The 23,751-nt window shown below is 39.0% G+C and overlaps 1 protein-coding gene and 1 non-coding gene across 2 annotated transcripts in view; both read left to right on the top strand.

The window, feature by feature from the left end:
• The first annotated feature begins 78 nt into the window (after nucleotides 1-78).
• Nucleotides 79-23,751, top strand: part of LOC148359188 (uncharacterized) — a 26,266-nt gene continuing 2,593 nt past the window's right edge. The window contains 13 exon segments of the mRNA XM_088344378.1: nucleotides 79-594; nucleotides 4,494-5,976; nucleotides 6,049-6,333; nucleotides 6,450-6,582; nucleotides 7,070-7,276; nucleotides 7,575-7,643; nucleotides 8,004-8,120; nucleotides 10,474-10,679; nucleotides 18,226-18,292; nucleotides 21,329-21,543; nucleotides 21,632-21,737; nucleotides 23,350-23,423; nucleotides 23,501-23,590. Coding sequence (XP_088200504.1) covers nucleotides 4,540-5,976; nucleotides 6,049-6,333; nucleotides 6,450-6,582; nucleotides 7,070-7,276; nucleotides 7,575-7,643; nucleotides 8,004-8,120; nucleotides 10,474-10,679; nucleotides 18,226-18,292; nucleotides 21,329-21,543; nucleotides 21,632-21,737; nucleotides 23,350-23,423; nucleotides 23,501-23,590 — 3,006 coding nt within the window. The 5' untranslated portion in view covers nucleotides 79-594; nucleotides 4,494-4,539.
• Nucleotides 15,603-15,789, top strand: LOC148359189 (U2 spliceosomal RNA). The gene has a single exon (XR_015851445.1). It is a non-coding gene; the product is annotated as a U2 spliceosomal RNA (small nuclear RNA).

Raw genomic sequence — 23,751 nt, 5'->3', positions numbered from 1 at the left:
TTAATCGTCACTCAGTCGAAAGAGTGCGCTCATTCGACAGGTGTCCGTCGTTCAAATGTGAAGAACAGAAAATTCTCGCAATTGTTTAGTGATCGATGTTACCACTAGTTTGCTTTACTCTTATTTCATAGGTGTCGATAGTTTTAACCGTTAAGTGCAGTGTTTGTCCCGTCAAAGTACAGTTATTAAAATAGTATATGTGGTCAATTTAAAACTATATTACCACTTAATGTTTAGCAATAGGGCTTTTCGTCATATTTAAATTCACCGGTTGGCAGTAATAGACGTTTGTGCGTTAAGGCATAACTCGAGGAAGAGCTTTTGCGAGATTTGTCACCACTTAAATCCTCATCTATACATTGAGACAATTTGTTGGAGGATAATCCAGCCGTCATTTATGTTTGGCATTGGTCTTGTGTGTAAACAGGTAATTTAAACTAGAGTATCTGCGAATAACGCAAACCGAGGTGATATACTCCGCTCATTTATTGTGACAATCCCAAAGATTTAAGCATAATTCATTGGATTATTGCGGGAAACCAGCAGAGAGCAACACAGCACTACATTCAACTCGAATGAACTGCCCAAAACCAGGCAAGTAGATGGTTTCGAGTTCCCTGTACGATGAGTGCAAGTGATAAAAAGCTCAAAGAATACAAGCCATAAAAACCGTAAACAAGAAATGCTTTTTTGTCATTCTCAACGACTCTTTTGTGCGTCTGATCATTATGTTCTAAATTTTAAATATGCCGATTTTTGCACATGCAATTCTTTGGTAAATCAGACCCTTAAGGGACACTGTAATATTTAACTTTTTGAAAGTCTCTATAGCCTATCGTGTAGTGCAACACAAAACGATCGCTACAAAATATAAAGAATAAAAACTGCGGAGAATCTGTGACAAAACCGCATTTTCTATTCTATTTGCCCAGCCCTTTGCCAAGTTTTTTTTTTTTTTTTTTTTTTTTTTTTTTTTTTTTTTAGGTACCCGTACCCTTAAGAATGCCGACAGTTGTCTGTTACCTCTTGGTGAGGCTCTTTATGTAAAACAAAAGCAAATGGCTCGGCCTCCAAGTTTTAAAAACTTTTTATATGAAACTTAATGTATTTCTGCTTTTTATCTGAATCAATATTCTATTTGTGGAGTTTGACCACTAGGGTTGCTAAATTATTATTTTTTTTTTAACTAATATGTTAAAGTCAAGGCCTGTAGGCCTTATCCAGCTGGCACGGTTTTCTATGGCCCATGAAATGATCTTGTTTTACTATTGTATCATACACAATATGTATTGGTGGTTTGTTTTTGTCCATTCTTTTATTGTATTTCAATTGATCACTGATCGCTTAACCACATGGGTTGTCGGGGCACCAATGAGGATGAAACCCTGGACTGCCTTCTCCACTGTTGACGGTCCCTGGCCTGTTCTAGGGTCGTGGCAAAGTTGGCACCAGTCTGTTCCTTAATTTTGTCGGCCCAGTTCCTTTTCGGCGTTCCTCTCCTCCTGCCCCCTTTGACTGTGCGCTGGAGGATTTTTCTGGTCAGTCCTGATGATCTTGTTACATGACCATGCCACTGAAGTTTCAGTCTGTGCACAGTTGACAAGTTCCTCTGATGGTGTTGCGCACTGTTTTGTCACATGGGTTAATTAATTACCTGAGGCGTGTTCAGGAGAGTGATCAGACATGTAGTCTCTTGTAAATCGCTTGCCGCGCACTGCTGAACGGTTGTAATCGCTCACTGTGATTGCCTTACTGATCCAAAATGGCCGACGACAGTACATTGGATTTCGTTCTACAGCTTGCTTTGAGCGAGTTGGCTGATATGAGCGACAGTTCGCATATTGACGCAGTTAAGGTTATCCTAAACGCAGTGGAAGGGTCATACCTGTCTTGCATTGTTCACAAACATTACCAGGCAATGTAAGACGATATATTACATCGCCAACAGCACTCGTCAGGGTGAGATCCTCAATCTTCTGCACTGTCGACGCCATGTTGGAAATCTAAGTAAGCGGTCTTTCTCCCGTGATTACTCGGGCACGCGAGCGCTCAATAATCACTGGCCGTTCAGAAGCTAGCGATAGCTCGCGATAGCAATCACTCACTCTCCTGAACACGCCTCTGATGCTTAGTTTCCTGTAGCATTGCATCTATTTTTTTTCGGGGGGTGCAATGCAGTCTTCGTTTCTACTCTTGTATAGTATTGAAGTACAGAGTTCCATTTACTTGAATTTCTTAAAACCTGCCTGATCCTTTCCCCTTTAATACTTTGGCTGCTTAGCAACAGAGAATACCATCTGAGTCTGAAATTCGGCAACCACTCTCCCTCCTCGCACAGATTCCTTCAGGGTTAAAGATAATGTGTGAACTTCCTAGTTCAAACCTGGCTCTTAAGCATCACCCTGGATGGTTTTTCGATGAGGGGCCATTTGGACAATATCACTGCTTGCTCAGTTGGTGAGAGTTGGTCGTAAGATGTTTACATGTTTATTCGGCCAAACTATTCCCGATCATAAATTGGGTTAGGGCTGGGCTATATTGCCACAAATCCTTATCTACTTTTTTAGTTGTCAAATTCGGCAACTAACTTTAATAAACAAACAAACATTTGAACAAAGCGATAGGGTTAACAAATCAATAAAAGCATTTTTATTATTGCAAAAGGTTCAGACAAAAATGATTTTTAAAATCTATCTTAATTCAAACTTATTCACCGCTAGTGCAAAATTGCTACTCATAGCTTCTGCCTAACCACAATATTGTACTTTAAATACTAATTCTAAACCATCCATTATTCTGCCACATGGTTTTCCTTGTAGGTTTTACATCGGGGAGTGTTTAATAATTATGCCCTTTGAGATTTGAGGACTAGACTTATCAGCACCAGTTTGGAGTGAATTAAACAATTCCCTCATCTGTTAGGTCCATTTAATTTTCTTTTTAATTTTGCAAATGCATCAATTGGATTAATTGTCCACCCATAATAAAGGTCATAAGTTGTTCAAGAATTTTCGGCATATTTCAAATCTTCCTAATTGTTGAAAGCTGAGATTGATGGCTTTTTTTTTTTTAAAGCAACATTTTATTTTCCAAATGGATGTTTATGAACTCAGATGAATAACTGAAATGTTTTAATTTCCACCATAAAGTTGCTAAACAGTCTTGACCTTTTACATTCAAATTTGAGCTAGAGTTGTAACACAGTGTAGAAGATTGAATCCTACTTTGTGCTTCAAAATTACCAATGAGTGAGAAACCCATAGCTTTTCCCTTTATTATCTACGTTGCTGCGTATCATAAACTATTTCAGAACTGTTACAGAAATTTAAAATTACAAAAGATGGCAAGTGTTTCAATTGAAACTTGAATGAAACATGCTGGAACGCGTTAAAAATATGTCATTTATAATAGTAGGGGCATCTGAAATCAGGTGGGTAGCCACAGAGTACATTTACTGTTACATTTACTTGAATTCTTTTGGGAAATTTTATACTTCCAGTATTTTTAAATCCCTATACTTTTGCTTTCACTTGAGTAAATTTATAAAGAAATAACGGTACTTTTACACCGCTACATTAGGAAACAGTGAAGTCATTACTTCGTTACTTGCATCTTTTACTATATTAAAAGACTTGATTTGGCGATTATTTTAACAAATTTTTTAATTAAATGTTTTTTTTTTTCGCTGGATCGACTTTGATCATTTGATCTGATTGTTTTAGAAAAATCAATAAATACGACATTGCTACAGTTCCTCAGTACGTGAGTAGTTTTTTTTCCACAAAAACTTTTATTTTTACTCGAGAATTTGGATGACTACTTTTACTTCTACTTGAGTAATATTATTCTGAAGTAACAGTAGTTTTACTTGAGTAAAATGTTTGGCTACTCCTACTGGATAGTCATTCCAGCACTTTGCTGCCTTTTCATCCCCAAAAGAAGTTGCTGAACCTTTGACCCGATCACAAATGATGAAGTATGCTTGCCAAGTTTGACTATAGTTATCTGTTATTAAACAGTTGTAGGGTAGTAGCCTAATCTGTTCATACGTTTACATGAATCCTAATGGTGGAATCTCCACATGTGGTTAAATCCCTTACTCAGTTTTCTTTGTCCCCCTCCTGGGTTTGCAGTTAAATCAAACAAACATCATCTGCAAAGTCAGAATACTTTCTGGTTTTGTTTTGATTGCAGCCACAATCCAAAAGATGGCACTCTTTGACCTTACACAGCTTCCAACAATGTGGTGTAGCTGCTTCGTTGTTGGCCTGCGAATGGACTGGCTTCCTTTTATTAGTACAAATACACATCTATCCATCCATCCATCCATTTGCTGCACCGCTTTCCTCAGTAGGGTTGCGGGGACAAATGCACATAAGCACTCAAATAAAGTATAGTTAATAAAGTATCCATCTAAATGGAACAAGGGGAAAATGTTTTTGTTTTACCACTTTTACTTCTTGGCCTAATATTGTTTTCTCCCTCATCTACAGATGTTCATGGAAGACCAGCACATTTGAATAATCCTGCTATGAAAGGATGTCTTTTTCAAACGTGATATGACAACCTTGCCACAGCCCCTCCATGTCTAGTTCAACGATTAACTTGTCCTACTCGGAATTTGTTGTACCACATGACCTGCATCTGTGTCGTCCTGCTGAAACTCCATACAAGAACATCCTATTAAGTTCTTCACCAGACTTGAGTATATCTAGTCACAATGACAGAAAAGCCAGCGCTTCACCTGACGGAAAAATGCTAGATCAATTCCAAAATGAAAGCTCGTCTGTAATTAAGTTTCAAAGCACTCCTTCAGTAGGGGTCGAGATGTTCTCTACCACAACGACCCTGTGGCAATCCTGCTCCCCCATCAATTTCAATGACCATACTGATTCCTGTAATATAAAATTGAGGACACAAGGTTTTCAAGAACCAAAGGAATCCCATGCACTTAATGACACCGAAAGCAATGGAAGTTACATTATCACAAATCTTAACTCTCCTAAACAAAGTAAACGGAGTCCATGTGATACACTTCAAACTGGATCAACTGAAAATGATAGCTTCTCTATGAGCTCTGGTGAAATGGTGTTAAGAAGCAACAGTGTTTGTCTGGTAGAAGAGTCTCTTTTGGTATTGTCTTCCTTTGACGAATCATCCACCTCACTATCTGCTGGGGATGGAGGTTTGCATAATAAATCCAACGTACTGACCACATCAGCCCTGCCAAATGTGTGTGAGAAAAAATGTGTAAATTCAGGGAATCCATATCTTGGCAGGACTTTCACACTGTCTAAAAGTTGTGATCTTACTTTTGAGGAAGATGATCATAGTTTGCCTGAATATCCAATGGTTATGCCTAATGAAAACGGCGGGTGTCTTCAGAAGACAATTTTGTGCGAAGAATCTCCCGATCATAAATGTATTGCTTCTGTGCCATCTGTATCATCACTACAGGATATAGATCAGGCTAATCAAACATCTACACCTGTGTCTAATCTTGGAAAGCAAAACCTTGCTTCTCTTTTAGAATCACCTAGCGTGGAATGCACTCCAAGTGAATTCCCAACCAGACAGCCACCAGAGTTTATCGAGCATTGTGCTCCAGGACTATCTTCATCTACCCCCAAAATAAATAACCTAATGTCGGATTTGGTTATTACAAACACTAAATTTGCGACAAATCATGTGAGTGAAAAAAATGTCTCAGGGTCATCGCCACTATGTAAAATTGTGCTCAGGAAATGCACTGAACATCCCTGTACTATTTGGAACAGATTATCGAAAGGAGGGAATGGCAATGCAATTTCTCTTCTTCCATCTAAAGTAATTCCAAGGAATGCTCACTTGCAAATAATGAACAACCAGCCGTCCAAGAAGACTCTGAAAAATGCAACATCCGATTATAGCATACCCACAATCAACCCTGCTCCAGGAGTCCAGTGCACTAAGGCCATCAAAACTGTAACCGGACAGGTAGAACACTTACCAGTTAGGTCCGCTGGCAACAAAACTTTCTGTTTGATATCCCCTGACACAACTTTTCAGAAAAGTCAGAAAAACTCATCGGATCGAATCTGGATCAAGTCAAGCCAAGCTGTGCGACATGTTAAAATGAGGCCCCGTTGTTCATCAGAGACATCGCGCTCCTCTCTTCGGTCACCGATGGAAAGGAAAACGACCTCAAAGTCCTCATCAAACATATTGAGACCTGAAATGCAAAGTAAATCTGTGCCCCTCTACCAACCTCTGAAGAAGACGGTCTTACAAGCCAATGCCTCTATTAAAAATGCTGGAATATCTAGTGCTAGAATGCTTAATAAGAGCAGCCTCGTAAGTAGATCTATGAATATTATTATATAGTTCATGTATTGGTTAACAAAGGTATTTATTTGATTTTTACATGTTTTAAGTTTTTAATATAAATCCTCTAATAACCTCTTTTGAAGAAAGAACCAGACAGTGCAAGACCTGCCTCTCTTGAAAGGTGCAGAACCCAAGGCCAAAGAAAAAATCTTTTGCAACCACATGTTGCCAGTCCCAGGCCTGCCACTCCACACGCCAGGCAAAATAGGATCGTGGGTAAGCGATTGGTTATGTTGCTAAAACTCAATGTCATGGCCATTCCATTGCAGCTTCTCCACTAGAGGGTAACGTTTATCAATGAAAATTATTTTGATTCTGCAACAATCATGCCTTTAGGTCTTAAATGAATTGGGATGGGCTCCAGTATACCCACTTTCCTGCTGATTTGTGATTTGACAATGAATGAGGAAATCATTTTTTGGCTTTATTTAAGTCATTTTGAAGAAATGGGGGTCTTAAAATTTCACATTTATCATGTAGAAACTTAGTTTAGTGACCATAATTGACATGTTCTGTTAGTTTTTGTATGTATATTTTCTATTTTTGTAATTGTCTTCCATGATCCCTAAGGAGCTTATTAAATTTGATTCTATTCTTAAAAATCTCAATTAACTGTTCGATGATGATGTTTCAGTCCTGAGAAAGGCACCATTGAGCAGTTGGTGTCTATCCTAACTAGAATTTCCCTAATTCTATTTAATAGGAAATCAGAGGAATTTGGCAACGAGTGAATCCTCTTCACAAACGTCAGCGGCACGCACAAAGTCTCAGCCCAATTTATCCCGACCACCTTCAACTTGTAGATTTCATCCTTCTACTCCTATCTCTCGACTACCTCACAAGATCCCACTGCCATCCAGGAGCCTCAAAAGAGAACTGGGTGATGGTGATGCGGCTTTAAGAACACAAGGTGAACCTACTGAAGCGTTAAATTGATGTTTGGGTCTGAGTGATAAAGGGTCACTTTTTCAAATTGTTTTCAATTCTTTGTTTTACACAAGCAGGTAATGATCAAAATACAGTAATTTACAGTCTTTTTGAGCTTATACTAAAGTATGGATGACATTGCATGAGCACATCTTAAATAATTTAAACAACCTTGCAATTCATTCACTGTCAGTTGGTGAATTTGCTGTACTATTTGAAGATTTTTTTTGTCAATTGTTCAGTTACAGTTCTGAATTCTCTGACCTATGCTTTCTTCACAGTATCCGCTCTTTCCCATAAACAGACCATGGTCAAAACAAAGGCAAGAGTCATACCAACTCCTGGAAAAAGTAAGATCATGGCATTTGATAGTAAAATTAACATTCCAATTTGTTTAATGGTACCATTGCGCAATCACTCACAAATGCTTGACTTTTATACCCAATTTGTTAACATCATTGTTCGCGGACCCCTTCACCACCTGGCCCGTCAGGGCACCACTCCTTGTGTTGTGTTTTAGGCAAGTACAGCTTGGTGATGCCCATCCCTTTCCAAGCTGTTTTTGGTTTGGGGTTTGCTCCCCGCATAAAATATACATTTCAAAATTTCACAGTGCAGTAGTCAGGAATTTGTTACATGATCAACATCAAAGTTATGGTCATGTAATCAAACATCTTTGTATCTTAAACCAGTTTCTCTCTCCATAACAGTTGAATCCCCAACAAACACACCTACAAGAATCAACAAAGGAGCTTCTACTCTTACTCTTGGTCCATCAAAAAGCACTCAAGCCTCTCGAACAGTTAGTTTAACACCAAGTCAATTGGGTGAGTGTTTTGTCTTTGATGATGATCTGTGCAATAACTTATTACAACCAGGTTTCCAAGCTTCTTGTTTGACCCAGTGTGTTCAGTGATGTGTTACCCTTTTGAATTAGGATATATTTTGCTATGTTAACTTATTTTAGGGAGTCCTCATTGTTTTGTAGTAACTGCTAAGATCAACAGTCATCAAATTACGTTTTCTTGCAATTAAACTCTGCCTCCTATTAAGGGCTGTAATCTTTCAATTATCTACAGGAGTCACTGCAATTTCTTGCAGGGCAATGTAATTATAGATACAAAAATATCTGGTTGCGTGTTTAACTTGCTTACAGATGCATCATTTTACGAAATAAGTGTGTGTTTTTTCACCGGCCAGTCAGCCAGACACTCACTTGTGTCAGCCTGAGTTGAACCAAGGTTGTTTGGACTCTATGGTTAACTCGCAGTAAATTAAAACCATTACTGTAGACAATGTTGGTTTCAGATAATGCTATTTGTATTTTCTAAAATTCTTAAGGAATTTTGGTCACGACTGTATTACAAATTTGTAATACAACTATATTATGCCTGACCCTGAGAGTTGTTGGATTTCTAACAAATGCAGTTTCCCTTGGAATGTATTGGACTAAGGTTGAACTGAAGTTTCTTCCATTGAGCTAACAAATTAGCGAACACATTTTTTTTATGTCTGACACAACACTTCAAAACTGACTTGATATAATCGCTCTAAATATGCCACCGGAAAAAGTAACTCTTGTAAAACGACTACGAAATCATTTTGGTCCATTATCATTTGATAAAGTACAAACTAGCTGTAATTCCATAAAGTTACTCTCTTGTGGCAACTATTTGCATTCAAGATCCGTTGGTTTGTTGGATCCCTTAACCACCGGGGTCATGGGAGCACCATTTCCTGTGGTGCGTCTTGGACAATTACAGCCTGTTGGCGCCCAGCCCTCTCGAGGCCACACTACACTGAAAACAATTCTTGACACAAGAATGTACCCCACCTGTGAGATTTCACAAACTACTTTCATAATGTCCTTACAAAACATATATTAATGTTTTAAAAAAAATAAAATAAAATAAGATTCAATTTAGTATGAAAGGGTACCATTTACAGTAAATCTGTATTCATCCACCCAGAAATTTCCCGTATACTTTTATGTGGTGGTGGTCTCCAGTGACCGGTTTCAAGGTTACAAAATGTAACAACTGATGTGTCTCAAAGGCCATGCAATCAAATCACTATAGGTATAGATGGTTACTGATAAATATGTATGTTGCGATGTTTTATTACCATATTGACCAATACTTATTTTTGGTGGTCAGAACTGAGTTGGATCTTTGGTCAAAATTGACCTACTAACAGTTAACCGGTGCCTATTTCTAACACAACTTTAGGGTTGAATGGATGAGTGCTAAATAGCAACCCTTTCACCGATCCATTATCTTGGAAACAAGGACAATAGATGGGCTGAATGGAGCAGCAGACTTGACACCGATGTTGCACATCTTTTTAGTATTTTAAAAGAAATCTTCTTGTTTTGCAATTGTTTTTAAAAAAAAACATGTTTTCAATGACTGTCACATAAGAACAGGGAATTGTTTGTTTTGAAAGTGGTGGTTCCTTATCTAGACAGCAGGGGGCCATGTCATTCCATCCATCTTTAATCAGATTTTTTTTTAAATACTGTCAGTAATAGATTTGAAATGTTTTAAAAATGACTGAACACTTTAATATTACAAACTTTTATTTTAAAGTAGCAGAATTACTCTGTTACAAAGTTTTCTAGTTGACCGTTGCATTTTCATTGTTTTTATTTTTAAATATTTTAGCAGTTTTTTTTGGTCTGGTTTCAGTATTGACACCTTTTTAGTTTTTTTCCCCTGTGCTTTATGTATGACGTGTAAACTTCTTGCTATTTTTATAACCATTTATTTTTTAATGGGCTTATATAAGCTTTTTGCTTCCATTCTCACTAATATTGAACAAATGAGTTGTATAGTCAATTTGCGTGTGCTTGTTTTGTGGGTAATGATTTTTTTTTTTAATATATATAAATCTAAATTATATGATCAAAATACTCTGCCTTAGGTCACAAGTTCTATAGAGCTCTGGATTGAATTGGCAAATGGAAAACTAAATGCATTTACAGCATCCGTTTGTATGCTTATTGCCTCGCAATCTGTGAATCACTGCTGGGATATGTCAGGGCATTTGATTGGACAGAACGTAGCATCTTTAAGGCTGCATTGTGTTATGGGTGGTATTGTTGCACTTTAAAGTGCTAGGCACCAATGTGGAAGGGAAATTGATGATGAACGTTGTTACAACTATTATTTTCTGTTACAGTAAACAACAAGCAGAAGACTTTCTCCGGGCAACAAGCATCCACCTCTAAAGCAAAACCTAATATCGGTCCTTCACATGTGGTGCTACCTTCTCTCTCAAAAGCTGACGGAGATGTCCAGAAGATCCAGCACCATGGGAGACTTCTTGCATTGTCAAACTGCAGATTTGAAGCTGTGACTATTGTCTTGCAGAATGTGCTGGCTGAGGTAAGCTATCTTGTGCTTTTTGGAAATAATTATATTCACTGTTATGTTGAGAATACCAATAAAATCTACACGGTAGTAAACGTTAAGTAATCGATTATTAGCATCTATAGTAAAATGTTGGTGTTGCAACCAAAATGTGGTATGAGTCAATGCCAAAAACGGCATCAACCAAATATCTTTTTCATTTATGTCATTAACCACTTTTCCTTATTCCTTGGTATCGATTGGTTTCCAGGATCCATGTACCTTATTACGCCACTATAGTTTTTATTAAAATGTATTGTCAAGTCAAATTTATTTGTATAGCCCTTAATCACAAAAATGTCTCAAAGGACTGCACAGGATTACAGTTACAAAATTACACAATTACCTGATCTTAAACTAGCAAACCAGCATGCGGGCAAGGAAAAACTCAAAAACCTCAGTGTGAGGAGAAAAGAGAAACCTTGAGAAAGGACCTCACATGTGGTAATCCCCCTTCCAGGATTGAACAGGGTGAATTACAATTACCATTACTGTACACAGAATAGTAAACACTAGGTAAGATGTTGAAAATGTCCGGAAAGAGCATGACATCAACGACGACGCCAGCTGGTAAATGCAGGGGTTGACATGCTGCAGGTCAGACCCCGGTCCGCTGACCCATCCCAAATCATCCTTCTCCTTCGTATCAGCCAGGCAGGCCTCAGAAAAAGACAGGACAAAACAGAATACGAGGTGGGCATCAATCATATGCTTTGGAATAGAAGTGTCTTAAGCCTCAATTCCCCTTCCGTTGAGGTTGCAGATCTTATCTCCAGAGGCAGGGCATTCCACAACACCGGGGCCCGGATGGAGAACGCTCTCGAGCCCGCAGACTTCTTGGCTCTTGAAATCACAAGTAGACCGGCATTTTCCGAGCGCAGACTCCGTGCAGGAACATAGGGGGAAATCAAATCAGAGAGATTAGAGGGTGCAAGCCCATGCAAACATTTATATGTTAATAAGAGAACCTTAAAGTCACATCTTAAGTGGACTGGGAGCCAGTGCAAGTTGGCCAATACAGGTGTAATATGCTCAAACTTTCTAGTCTTAGTCAAAAGTGTAGCTGCCGCATTCTGAACCAGCTGCAAACTTTTAATGCTAGACATCGGGAGACCAGAAAGCAATACATTACAGTAATCAAGCCGAGAATTAATAAACGCATGAATTAAAATCTCTGCATCTGATTGGGACAGCATTGAACGGATCTTCGCAATATTACGGAGGTGGTAGAAAGCTATTCTAGTAATATTTTTCACATGTAACTGAAACGACAGATTAGGATCAAATATAACACCTAGATTTTTGACCGAGTCACTATGGGTGATATTACATTTGTCTAGGTTCAGGGTAATGTTTGAAAACAAATGACGACAGTGAGCTGGAATAATAATCAACATTTCAGTTTTTTCTGGGTTAAGGCGTAAAAAATTATTTGACATCCATCTTTGAATCTCAGTAAGACAATCCTCCAGATTTCTAAAACTTAAATGTCCAGTTTTTTCCAGTGGCACATACAGTTGAGTGTCATCTGCATAGCAATGGAAACTAATATTATACTTGCGGATAATGTCACCAAGCGGGATCATATAAATACTAAAAAGAAGGGGGCCAAGTACAGAGCCTTGAGGAACACCACAAGGGACATTAGATTGTTTAGAGGTCATATTGCCATAGTTAACACATTGCATCCTGTCTGACAGGTAGGACCTAAACCACGAGAGTACAGTTCCTGAGATACCAATGCGTTCTAGACGAATCAATAATATGTTGCGGTCGACCGTATCAAAAGCAGCGCTAAGATTCAGCAGCAGTAACATTGATGAGGCACCAGAATCTATTGTTAAAAGGAGATCATTGGTTACTTTTGCAAGGGCTGTCTCAGTAGAATGATTTGCTCTAAATGCTGACTGGACAGTTTCAAAAAGGTTATTTTCTGACATGAAGTCATTTAGCTGCTGTGCAACAACCTTTTCAAGTAATTTCGCAAGAAATGGCAGATTTGACACTGGCCTATAATTACCTAGGCTTTCTGGGTCAAGGTTAGGTCGCTTAAGCGTGGGTTTAATGACGGCAGACTTGAAGGCTACAGGAACAATACCCGAGGATAGCGATATATTAATAATATTTAAAACTGATGGTCCTAAGATCTCAAACAGATCCTTCACCAGTGAAGCTGGAAACGGATCAAGCAGGCACGTAGTTTGTTTGGCCCTACTGACCATCTGTGTTAGATTATCAAGGGACAATTCATTGAAACTGGAGAATGTTTCTAAACAACCGCTGACACAGTCCATACCTAGCACCTCCACATCTTTGATATAGGAGGAGGAAACAGAGCGTTCTTTTAAAATTTCATTCCTGATTAGTTGAATCTTTTTATTAAAAAATTCCATAATGTCATTAGCAGAATGAGTGCAACCATTTGGGTTAAGTTGTTGTCTGGTAAGTTTCGCCACTGTGTCAAATAAAAATTTTGGATTATTCTTATGTTCAACAATAATCTTAGAGAAATACGAAGCTTTAGCTGAGGCAAGAGCTACTTTATATTTCAGCAAACTGTCACACCAGGCCAGTTGAAAAACCTCCAGCTTAGTAGTGCGCCATTTTCGTTCAATTTTTCTGCAACTTTGTTTGAGTAACCTAGTTTCTTCAGTAAACCAAGGTGTATTCTTCTTGGGTCGGAATTTATACTTTAGGGGCGCCACAGAATCAAGAACATTTACCAAAGCAGTATTGAAGTTGTTTGTAAGCGAGTCAACAAACCCAGTGTACGAAGGGAAGGCTGCAGTTACCGTAGGTAATAATTCTTTTAAGGCTAACACCGTTTTAGGGCGGATATTGCGACTGCTAAAGCCTATATTTTCCTTATCACAGTAAACATTAAACAACACCTCACATTTAACAAAATGGTGATCAGAGATGGCATTAGGATACGGTAACACTGTAACATTTGAGGCTACTACGCCACGGGTCAGGACAAGATCTAGAGTGTTCCCATCTTTATGAGTTGGCACATCAACTATTTGATTGAAACCAAATGTATCCATCAGTGACTTAAATGCAATTGCAAGTGAATTTGATGGGGAGTTTATGTGAACATTAAAATCACCAATAATTACAACATTATCCGCATACGTAACTAAGTCTGTTAACAAATCAGAAAATTCTTCCAAAAAATGAGTATGGTCCAGGTGGGCGATACACAACAACTACATAAATTGGTGTTGACATTAAGGACCTCATAACAAGTGCTTCAAACGTTTTAAAACTAGTAGGGGTATTGGAAGTAAATTTCAACCTATTTTCCGATATAAGAGCAACACCTCCACCTTTTTTGCATGGTCGTGCCAAGTGCGCACTCACAAAGTTAGGGGGAGAAGCCTCATTTAACACTACAAACTCATTTGGTTTCAACCAGGTCTCACAAAGGCCAATAAGGTTAAGATTGTGTTCATTAATAAGGTCATTAACAAGTAAAGCTTTGGAGGCTAGTGATCTAATATTAAGAAGGCCAAGCTTCAGCACTGTGGACTGAGCTGAAACCTTTATTGGTTTTCTGTTGAACAAAAGAATGGATTTTAAAAGACTCATTTTTCTTGGAAATAAAAACACAAGCCAATAGGTAACAAAGTACTTAATTGTGCAACACTGGGTAAAAGGAAACATTTTTTCCCCCTACTATTTTACAAAAGTACATTTGGCTGATTCTGAATGCAATGAGAATCTCATGTGGACAGTTTTAGTTTCCCCTAATATTTTCTATTGTAGAAGTGGTATAAATCTGAATTGTTCAAATTCCTACTTGATCCATACATACTGAAGGGGAAATATATAATTAGGGTAGACTAGAGTGACATATTGTTCAGCGCATCATGTTACGACTGATGCTGAGTAAGGATTAGGTAATTGAAATTCAGGCGTAAATCTTCATTCAAATAAGCTTCTTTATTGATTTAGACTGTTCTGGAAACTGTAATACTGATACATGAGAAGCAACTGTGGAATGCTTTTTGCTTATCCCTTTGTGTATATTGTAATGACGCCACATGTCTGCTCAAATTGGAAACTAGGCTCTTGTACCTTTTCATTTGAATGTGAAGAAAAGGGTTTTGCATCATTGCAGTTTTATATCACCTAGACTTTAGGTCCTAGATACGGAAATCAATGGAGGTTCCTTCATTTTTATTAAATGTAGGTATAACTTTTGCGGTGCTCTCTGAAGTTGGGTTTAATTGTAATTGTTAAGTGATTCTAGCTTTGGAGGTAATGATTTGGTGATGCAGCAATATCCACCAGAGACCATGTGTGTCATTTTAGCTTGGGGGCCATGCGGTAAAACGTTCTCACAGGGGGTAGACTAGTAAATTAATGGCATAATAGGTGTGCATTAGAGGGAGGGGAGAGGGTCTTTTCGAAGGCTCACAATTAAACTGATTCAGGGATGGAAGGTTTTGTTCCCATTTACAAAGATTCAATTAATTTCATGTATGGAAACATTTATTGGTCTTAAAAGGGATGGGTGCCACCAGGATGTACTTGCCCAAGACACACCACAGGAAATGGTGTCCCAACAACCCTAATGGTTAAGGAATACACAAATTGTGTATCACCGCTGCATTTTTTTGAAGGAGAATCCATTCATTTCCACTACAGTTTAGTTAACTCAGAAGCTCATGTACACAGTAACTTCAAGACATGCAAACATGAATTTAAATGATTGTTTCAATGATCAAAGTCTTTCTACTTTTTGAGTTTGATACATGTGGGATTTGAATTGGTTACAGAACAAAGGTCTCTTGTAGCTGTTAAATAAAAGCTGTGCCGCGATTAAGTGTCCCGGCTTGGCCTTTTCTGGGTTACGGCTTTGATGCCAAGTCCTTAGCTTGGCCTTGATGCTAGGTCCTTCGCTTGGCCTTCTTGGCCTTGCTTGGACTTTTGATGCTAGGTCCTTAGCTTGGCCTTTTGATGCTAGGTCCTTAGCTTGGCCTCTTTGATTTTTGCATTTCGGAGATGGAATATGAGCTTGCTCTGTCCACTCCACGCATCGGCCTGGTATTGCAGTACCTCCGGGAACGGTGCATTCGCAATGATCGCAGCAAGGCTTTAGGGCTAGGACCTTAGCTTGGCCTTTTGGCTGAAATTAAGTGTCCCGGCTCCTAGGCTTTGTAGCGTATTATGAACTGACCGATAACGGATAATGGATAATGAATAACGAAGATAGATCAATAACCCTTAAAAACCCCAAACCCCCCCCTCTTGTATCATAGACCTTTTATCATGTTTTTAAAATGGACCACATCTCAAATACTTTTTTTTTTTTTTTTTTTTTTTAACTAAATCTCAATTCAAAATGGTGCTTTCCCCTCAGCATCATACACTTTAATTTCCTACTGTTTGCATCAGCTCCATACGTGGCACTAATTGGCATCACATCCACACTAGTCTAAAGCCAAGGATGCTTATCAAACATTGTGTCCCAGTCATGCACAGTGGAAATAACTAGTCATGCACGCAAAGGCCCAAGAATAGAAGACTCTTGCCATCAGTGTGTGAGAATCCCAGCTGTTGGCTTGATATGGTAAAATGAGCTTGTGGCCATACCTTTCAGCCACCCATGTTTCTTATCATGTGTTTGGGTTGTGTGATAATGTAGTGGACAACTGCCTGTTAAGCCAGCAGACACACTTGCACAAATAACTTAACTGCACTTGGTAAGTTATTCAAAATATTTCCCAGAAATTGTAACGGTATCTAAAGAATCACCTATCTTATTGGTGGCTCTTTTCCCATTTACAAGGAACAATATGTTGAGTTCAATGGTCTAAAGAGCAACCTGATTATATTTAACAACAGAAAATGTCTTATGTAATGGAGTCTTTTTAGGGTTTCCACCACAGACCTGGTTATCAGGGAACAAAATTTCATCCGGGTAAAGATCTTTCAGTAGAGACTGATGGGATAAAATATTATATTTCACTTCAAAGCGCATTTCAAGACACTAAAGGTTGCTGTACACAGTATTTAAAAAAAACAAAACTGTTCCATCAAGCATTATGGGAAATCCTGCTGTTCTGGAGTCTTTCATTTTGAAAAATGGGAATACAAATGAAATGAAATGATCTGCATTTATATAGCGCATTTCAAGTCAATGACTTCCCAAAGCACTTTACAATGTGCTCCACATTTCCCAATAGCGGCCTTGCAGCCATGTAAGGCGCTAACCTGAGCCGGGATTTGAACTGGGATCCCTTGATCCCAAGACGAGCGCTCTACCTCCTGAACTACTGCCGCCCCTTATAGTCTGGAATATATGGTAACCACTTTAAAAGTGGTAGGTGTTCAACAATGTAATATAGAGAGTAATTTCTAGTACTGTTTAATTCAGGGGTCCTGGTAGAATGGTGTCTGAACCTGCTTAAAATCTTGGTAACTATTCGACTTTTCAATACAAGTACTTAGTTTGAACAAATTTTATTGACACTATTAACAGCAAATAAACAATGTGAGGTTTTTGTGTAGCAACAAAAGCGAGATTTGGCAATATTACAATTTTTATCAGCAGCTACACCCAGACAAACTGGTGGGACAATTGGAAACTTCACTGGAATTCTTGGGTCTCGATGTTTTGATGACTGTTTCCTGCAATGTATGAGAAAGTGGTATGGCAGTCTTAAGGTATACTCTGGGAAGGTCACTTTTCATTTTAAGGTCCACTCAATCGTCCCTACAAATGATCTGGTTGTTCCATTCTGTTGACTTGCATGTGCAGTCTTTGTTACCTCATCTCAGTAGGGAGGAGCCTGTACTTCATTTGGAGGCTTGCCCTTTTGAGTGTGTTTTAAAATACAGCCGTGCACTTAGCCTTCATTTGGCTCAGCTGGAGCATCAGCTAATCTGGAAGGATGTAATTGGAGGTGGTAGGTCCACCTGGACCAGCATTTGTCCTAGTTTATTTGTTAAAACCCTAGTGTGGCCTGGTGTACTAAAGGATTATGGGCTGTTCAGGCAGCAGAATGTGCCTTAAGCCTGCCCCCTGTTCAACAAAGCAGGTAATGTCTATTGACACTTAATTGGTAGGCACTGTTGTAAATGGTGGAAAAAAAGGCTTTTGTGCTTGTTTTATTTTGAAGAGTGAAGTGTTGCCCTAACACTCAGCCAGCTATGATTCTCATCATGTGCTCACAAATACCATTGGCTTTATTTCCCTAGGCATGCATGCCTATTAATGACATCACATGTAGCAAAGTGTCTGGTATTAGTGACATCATGAAAGACTAGTGGTAAATGATCTGCATTTATATAGCCCTTTGATTTACATCGAAAAAATAACAAACGTTTACATGAGTTGTACCCCACTGATTACATTTTTCAGCAACCTTTAGAGCTTCGGTTTGTATTGGCTAATTTATTGTTATCATCAAATGCTAAATTTGTTTATTTTAATAATAAAAAAATAGTTTAAATTATTTTTTTGTTTCAAATTTCAGCTGTAGTTGATAACTTTAATGTTATTTTTCTTCAGTGTGATGAAGCCACAGGGCAATGCAGAGAACTCTCCCAGCAGTTAACCCATCTTCGAAGAGAACTTGGTAAGGTGAAACATCTTAGGCCGGTAATGACTGTAAATACAATTCCTTCATAGTATATTAAGTTTTACTGTTAACTCCATTATCATCATAAAGCTCATTTGTGTGCTTAATAAAATGACTTCAAGGCCATTGCAGTAGTGAGGTCATAAAGTCAAATGTAAAAGCAGTCAAGCGCTTATAATTAAACCGTTTGCTGGGCATAACATGTGTCCTGTGTAAAAGCAGGTGTTTGATGACTAAAGTTATTTAGCACATCGATTATCATAGCACAATTTTTTTTTTTTACGTACACTGCTTCATTAAAAAAATGTTAGAAGTAGGAATATCTATTTACAAATTGTGTTAAAAACCATTTCATTGTACTTACTAGAAATGAACAGATCAGTCACAGATTTGGTGCTTTTTAAGTTCCTTAATGTCACAAGGCTTTGCTGAAGTAATTGTCACTGAATTCTTCTAAACTAATATTTTAATTAATCTCTTGTACTTAATTGTTTGACAGTGAGAGACATAAGATCTTGTAACGGTTCTTAGATCATATCAAAGGTTGGTAAAAGGTCAACTGCACTGGGTATGGATGTATGTATGACAGTCGGGGCAGATGACTACTTGGCCGGTGTTTTCCGTACAAGGTTACAATTTGCATATTACTAATTGTTTACTTATATCAATCCATTTAAATTGGACTGCTATCTTAACCCATAAACTTCAGTGGTGGTTAAGTCTTCCCTGATGTCTGAACTAGTCTGTCCAGAATTGATCGTTTTTCTTAAAGAATTTTACTCTTGTTTGCAGTCATCCGTATTTGGCCTAGAAAAATACATTTCATACCTCTGCAAGCTACCGAGGGTGAAGTCAATTGGCATGCCACCCACTTTAAATTTTTTAATTTATTTTTTTAATAAAGAAACCAAGCATTCAAACAGCACGTTAAAGCAATACCCAACTAAAGTAAAACATGTTGAGAATTTGGTAAAAATGACATTATATATTGAGTTTGATTGGCTATAAACTACAAAATCCAGAACACAAGTAAATTACAGCAACCGCAACTGGATTAATATACAAAATTTATTTTGTGGGGTTGGGCATTAAATGAAGAGTTTGGAACAATTTAATCCAAGTGATCCGAAAGTGCTATCATTGCAGTAAAAGTAATTTGCCATCAGCTGTTTGAATTTGTCAAGTAGTGTTAATTTGTATAGCCCTTAATCACAAGGAGCCTCAAAGGGCAGCACAGACCAGATTATTGCCAACTACAGACTATAACACACCATCTCCTGATTTAAAACCTTCATAAGCGCAAGGAAAAACTCAAAAACCCCAACGTTAGAAAAATTAAGAAACCTTGAAGAGACCGCACATAAGGTAACCCCCCTTCCAGGATTACCAGGCTGCAATGGATGTTGCAATAACAAGTACACCGATATTGTCAACATTCATAAGCTATAGAACAGAAGTGCGTTTTAAACCTAGATTTAAACAGTTCCACTGAGGTTGCAAATCGACTCTCAGAGGGCAGAGCATTCCTCAACACTGTGGTCTGAATGGAGAACTCTCAAACCTGTGGATCTCTTCTTGGCTCTTGGGATTACTAGTAGACCAGCATTTTCAGAGCGAAGACTTCGGACCACAACAAAGGGCGAAATTATATTTAGCTGAAGTCTTCCAAAATGTTCCATACACTTGACTCCGTTTTCTATTACGATTAATTTTGTTATGCAGTCACACGCGCACCTTTTTACTAAAAGGACCTTGAGACTTTCTTGTGACTATTACTCAGCTCTGATCTAACACATAATTTTGTTGAATGGTCCAGTTGACACTGAACTCAACTGCTCTTGTTACATGTATTCTAGTAACAACACATTTTTGAATGTTTGTTTGCATCCGATTGCAAGCTTAATGTTCCTTTTCAAAAGAACCCATTGCTGTCTTCAGCCAGCACTGTTGGTCATTAAAGAAACCCACCCACCGACTCATAATAAATCTGCACATAGTCAATGGGGCCAGCCCATATCTAACTGTGGGCCAGAGCATTCAACTTTGGGTGTGGTATAAAAAGACCCGCAGTCTCTATATAAACTAAATGGTGTTAGTTTCAAGGGGAGGGATTGGACTTGCGGTTCATGTTTGGATCACAGTTGCACATGGCAGCGAAATGCACTCTTTGCATTCCAGAGTCTGATGGCTAGTCCCAGTATTTTAGGATTGCTGGATCTGTGTTACTACACTCTGCCAAAGGTGGTGTTTCTCATTTTTGCTGACACGTTTTTTATGTTACCCATCGTCTTAATATGGAGCCAATCAGACATTGAATCGGTAAGGACTGATGGATGGAATCTAACATTTGTCTTGGGCGCTAAAACCATCATTGCAATCTCTGATATGACAGCGTTTAACCTTTATCTGCTTTTAACAATATTAAAATCTGAAACTTGTAGCCATAAACAGTTGGCAGTCTGGTGTCTGGACATAGCATGCTAGAGGTAGGATCGGGCCTAAAAAAAACAGCCTGACCCTGGCCCATGGGAATAAAAGCCGCAACCAAGCCAACATGACCGAATAACTTGAGCTGCACTTTTGCTGAAGTGTGTGTGGCGCCGAAGTGCAACTTTTGGACTTGGTCCCTCAAAGTGTGGGCGCTTCGCGGCTTAGGTGCAGCGCAGAAGTTGTCACTCAAGTAAAAGTCATTTTAGAAGAATATCATTTAAGCAGAAGTAAAAAGTAGTCATCCAAATGATTAAATGTGCATGCTGTACATATCCTCCACAAAGAAGGGAAAAAAAACTGTGAAAGAAGCCCGACTTAATGAGTGAAAGTTCGGGCCTGGATCCAAAATATTCTCTTTTGCACACCATTAGTTTCAATGCCATTGATTTAGTCATATGGGCAACAAAATTCCAAGGCTCTCTCCTGAGTCCTTGAACAGCATACTTATAACTTAGGAAAGAAAACCAGCACTCATTTTACAGCTTTGTGGCATCACAGATATTCAGATTTGTTGGTCTAAAAATAATGCATACCATTTTGCAGAGTTTTCTGTCAATTCATCAGAAAGATTAGAAAAGGAAAAACAGGAGTTGAAGGAAGCTCTGGAGTGCGCAGTACAGAAACTGCAAAACCAGCACCAAAATGACCTGAAGGAGATGGAGCAGAGACTGCAAGCCTACTACCAGGCTGAGTGGGACAAAGTCCAACATGGCTACCAGGAGGAGTCAGACAAGTACAAAGCTCAGCTCCAAACACAGGTTTTGAGTCTTGAGCTACTAGCAAAGATTCTAATTTTTTATGCTGTCCGCTTAACACTTGTATGACCTCGTAATGTTTCTATACAAGGTTGAACAACTTGAAGTCAGCCATGGAGACGTGAAGCTGGAATTGGAGCGCAGCCATGCTGAAGAGTTGCAATGTGTTCAAAAACAGCATGAACAGTCGCTGAAAGGTAATTCACAGGTTGAATACCGTACATTCCGGACTATAGAGCGCACCTGATTTTTAAGAGGAAAACCCGATTTTGTACTTACACAAGCTGCACCTGTATATAAGCCGCATGCGCCCACATTTAGAGAATGTAACAAACACAAATTAACCCAAACCTGACTTTAAGTCCCGCGATTGAAACTGAATGTCCTTCATTAAAGTATACAGTCCAAAAGTCACAGATGAACAGAAAATGATACCGGTACTTAAGGTTTGATGCAGAGTCCGGGTCCCGTTGAAAGTAATCCAAGGAAAAAAGTGTATATTTCCAAAGGTAAGGTTGGGAAAAATTTATATCCACTATTTTCCGCCGCGTCTACAAACAGTTCTCACATTTACCCCACTTCCCGTTGCGCCCCTTCTTTCTCATTCGCCCGTGCAAAACATCAGAAAAAGTGTCCTAAATGTGAATTTCCCTGCGGGGATGAAAAAAGTATCTATCTATCTTAAATAAATACATTACAAAAATATAGTTGCAAATACATATTATACATGGTTACACATATTTACAAAGAAAGATGGTACACTGAGAGTTTTCAAAGCGTTAATAATAGTATAACTTTCATCCCAAACGGTGCCTGTGACAGGGCAGTTAATGGTAGCAACACAGTAAACGGGTCTGTTAAAAAAACATACCGTACTTGTAAAAATCGCGGTAAACCGTCCTCATCTTCCTCCTTAGAACTGAAGCCATCAAAGTCGTCTTCCTCATTGTCTGAAAGAAACTTTGTCATATAGATGTCGTCCCACCCTCCCGCAGCCTCACTCGCGCTGTCGCTGCAACTCTCATCCACTCCTGATTCTGTGCCCTCCTCTCCGTCACGCAGCAGACCGGCTTTTCGGAACCCGTTGGTGATGGTGGATTTTTTGATGTGCCTTTCTTTTTGCATTTTGCATGATGAGGGTATGTTTACGCTAATTTAATTTATGCACAAGCCAAGAAGTTGCAGTCTTCCTCGGCACTTATATTCCACCGGTCTAAATCCTACCTTTTGTACTCAAGCGCTGCTGGCGGCCGGTAGAAAAATTACATAAATTGGCCGCATCACTGAATAAGCCGCAGAGTTCAAAGTTTAGGAAAAAAGTAGCGGCTTATAGTCCGGAATTTACGGTAGTTCAATTTTTTTTGACATCTTAGACCTCCAAAATGTGCATCCATCCATTATCTGCACCGCTTACCTTCAGTAGGGTCGTGCGGGTGCTGGATCCCATCCCAGCTGTCTCCAGGCAGTGGGCAGGGAACACCCTTAACTGGTTGCCAGCCAGTTGCAGGGCACACAGACAGACAACTCACTCGCTCATTCACACCTAGTGCCAATTAACCTGACATGCATGTTTTTGGAATGTGGGAGGAAACCCATGCAGGCACGGGGACAGCACGCTAACTCCACATAGGGAGACTGCGGTAGCTGGACTTTAACCCTGAATCTCAGCACTGTGGGGCTGCGTGCTAACCTCCCCACTGCCGTGCCAAACTTTACATGTTACATGAAACTTTTGTCCTGCCACGTATATTCATTTTAGTTTCATTGAAGTAATTGTGGTCTTTGTTTTTACAATAATGCTCTATTCAGAGCTGGCGATCATCCACACTCAGCAACTGGAGTCTTTGGATGCAAGTATGAAGGATTCGGAAGAGGCACTTTCGGTAAGTTGGGTGGTTTGTCTCCAGCACTAAACACTTCAGTGTTGTGCGTTCAACAAAATCAGCTTTTTTTTCTATAGGCGCAGATTCAAGTTCTGACTAAAGAAAATGCAAACCTGATCGAAAAGCTAACGACAGAGGAGAACAAGAGAGAATTGGAGCAAATTCCGGTACTTGTTTTGAGTAGTTCGATGCTGTTGCGTGGCAAAAAGAGAGACTGATGCTCCCAAAATGCATCCTTGTCTTGAGTGCCATGTTAAATGGATTCCCAATTTACACCAGTCAGTGTGTTGATTCAGAACCCACTCAGCATTCTGCCATGTTATTGAAG

This window comes from Urocampus carinirostris, chromosome 9, assembly GCF_059441175.1.
Source record: "Urocampus carinirostris isolate Australia breed hairy pipefish chromosome 9, RoL_Ucar_1.0, whole genome shotgun sequence".
Taxonomy (NCBI): domain Eukaryota; kingdom Metazoa; phylum Chordata; class Actinopteri; order Syngnathiformes; family Syngnathidae; genus Urocampus; species Urocampus carinirostris.
Note: the sequence above shows the minus strand (reverse complement) of the source record. Positions and strands in the feature narration are given on the sequence as shown.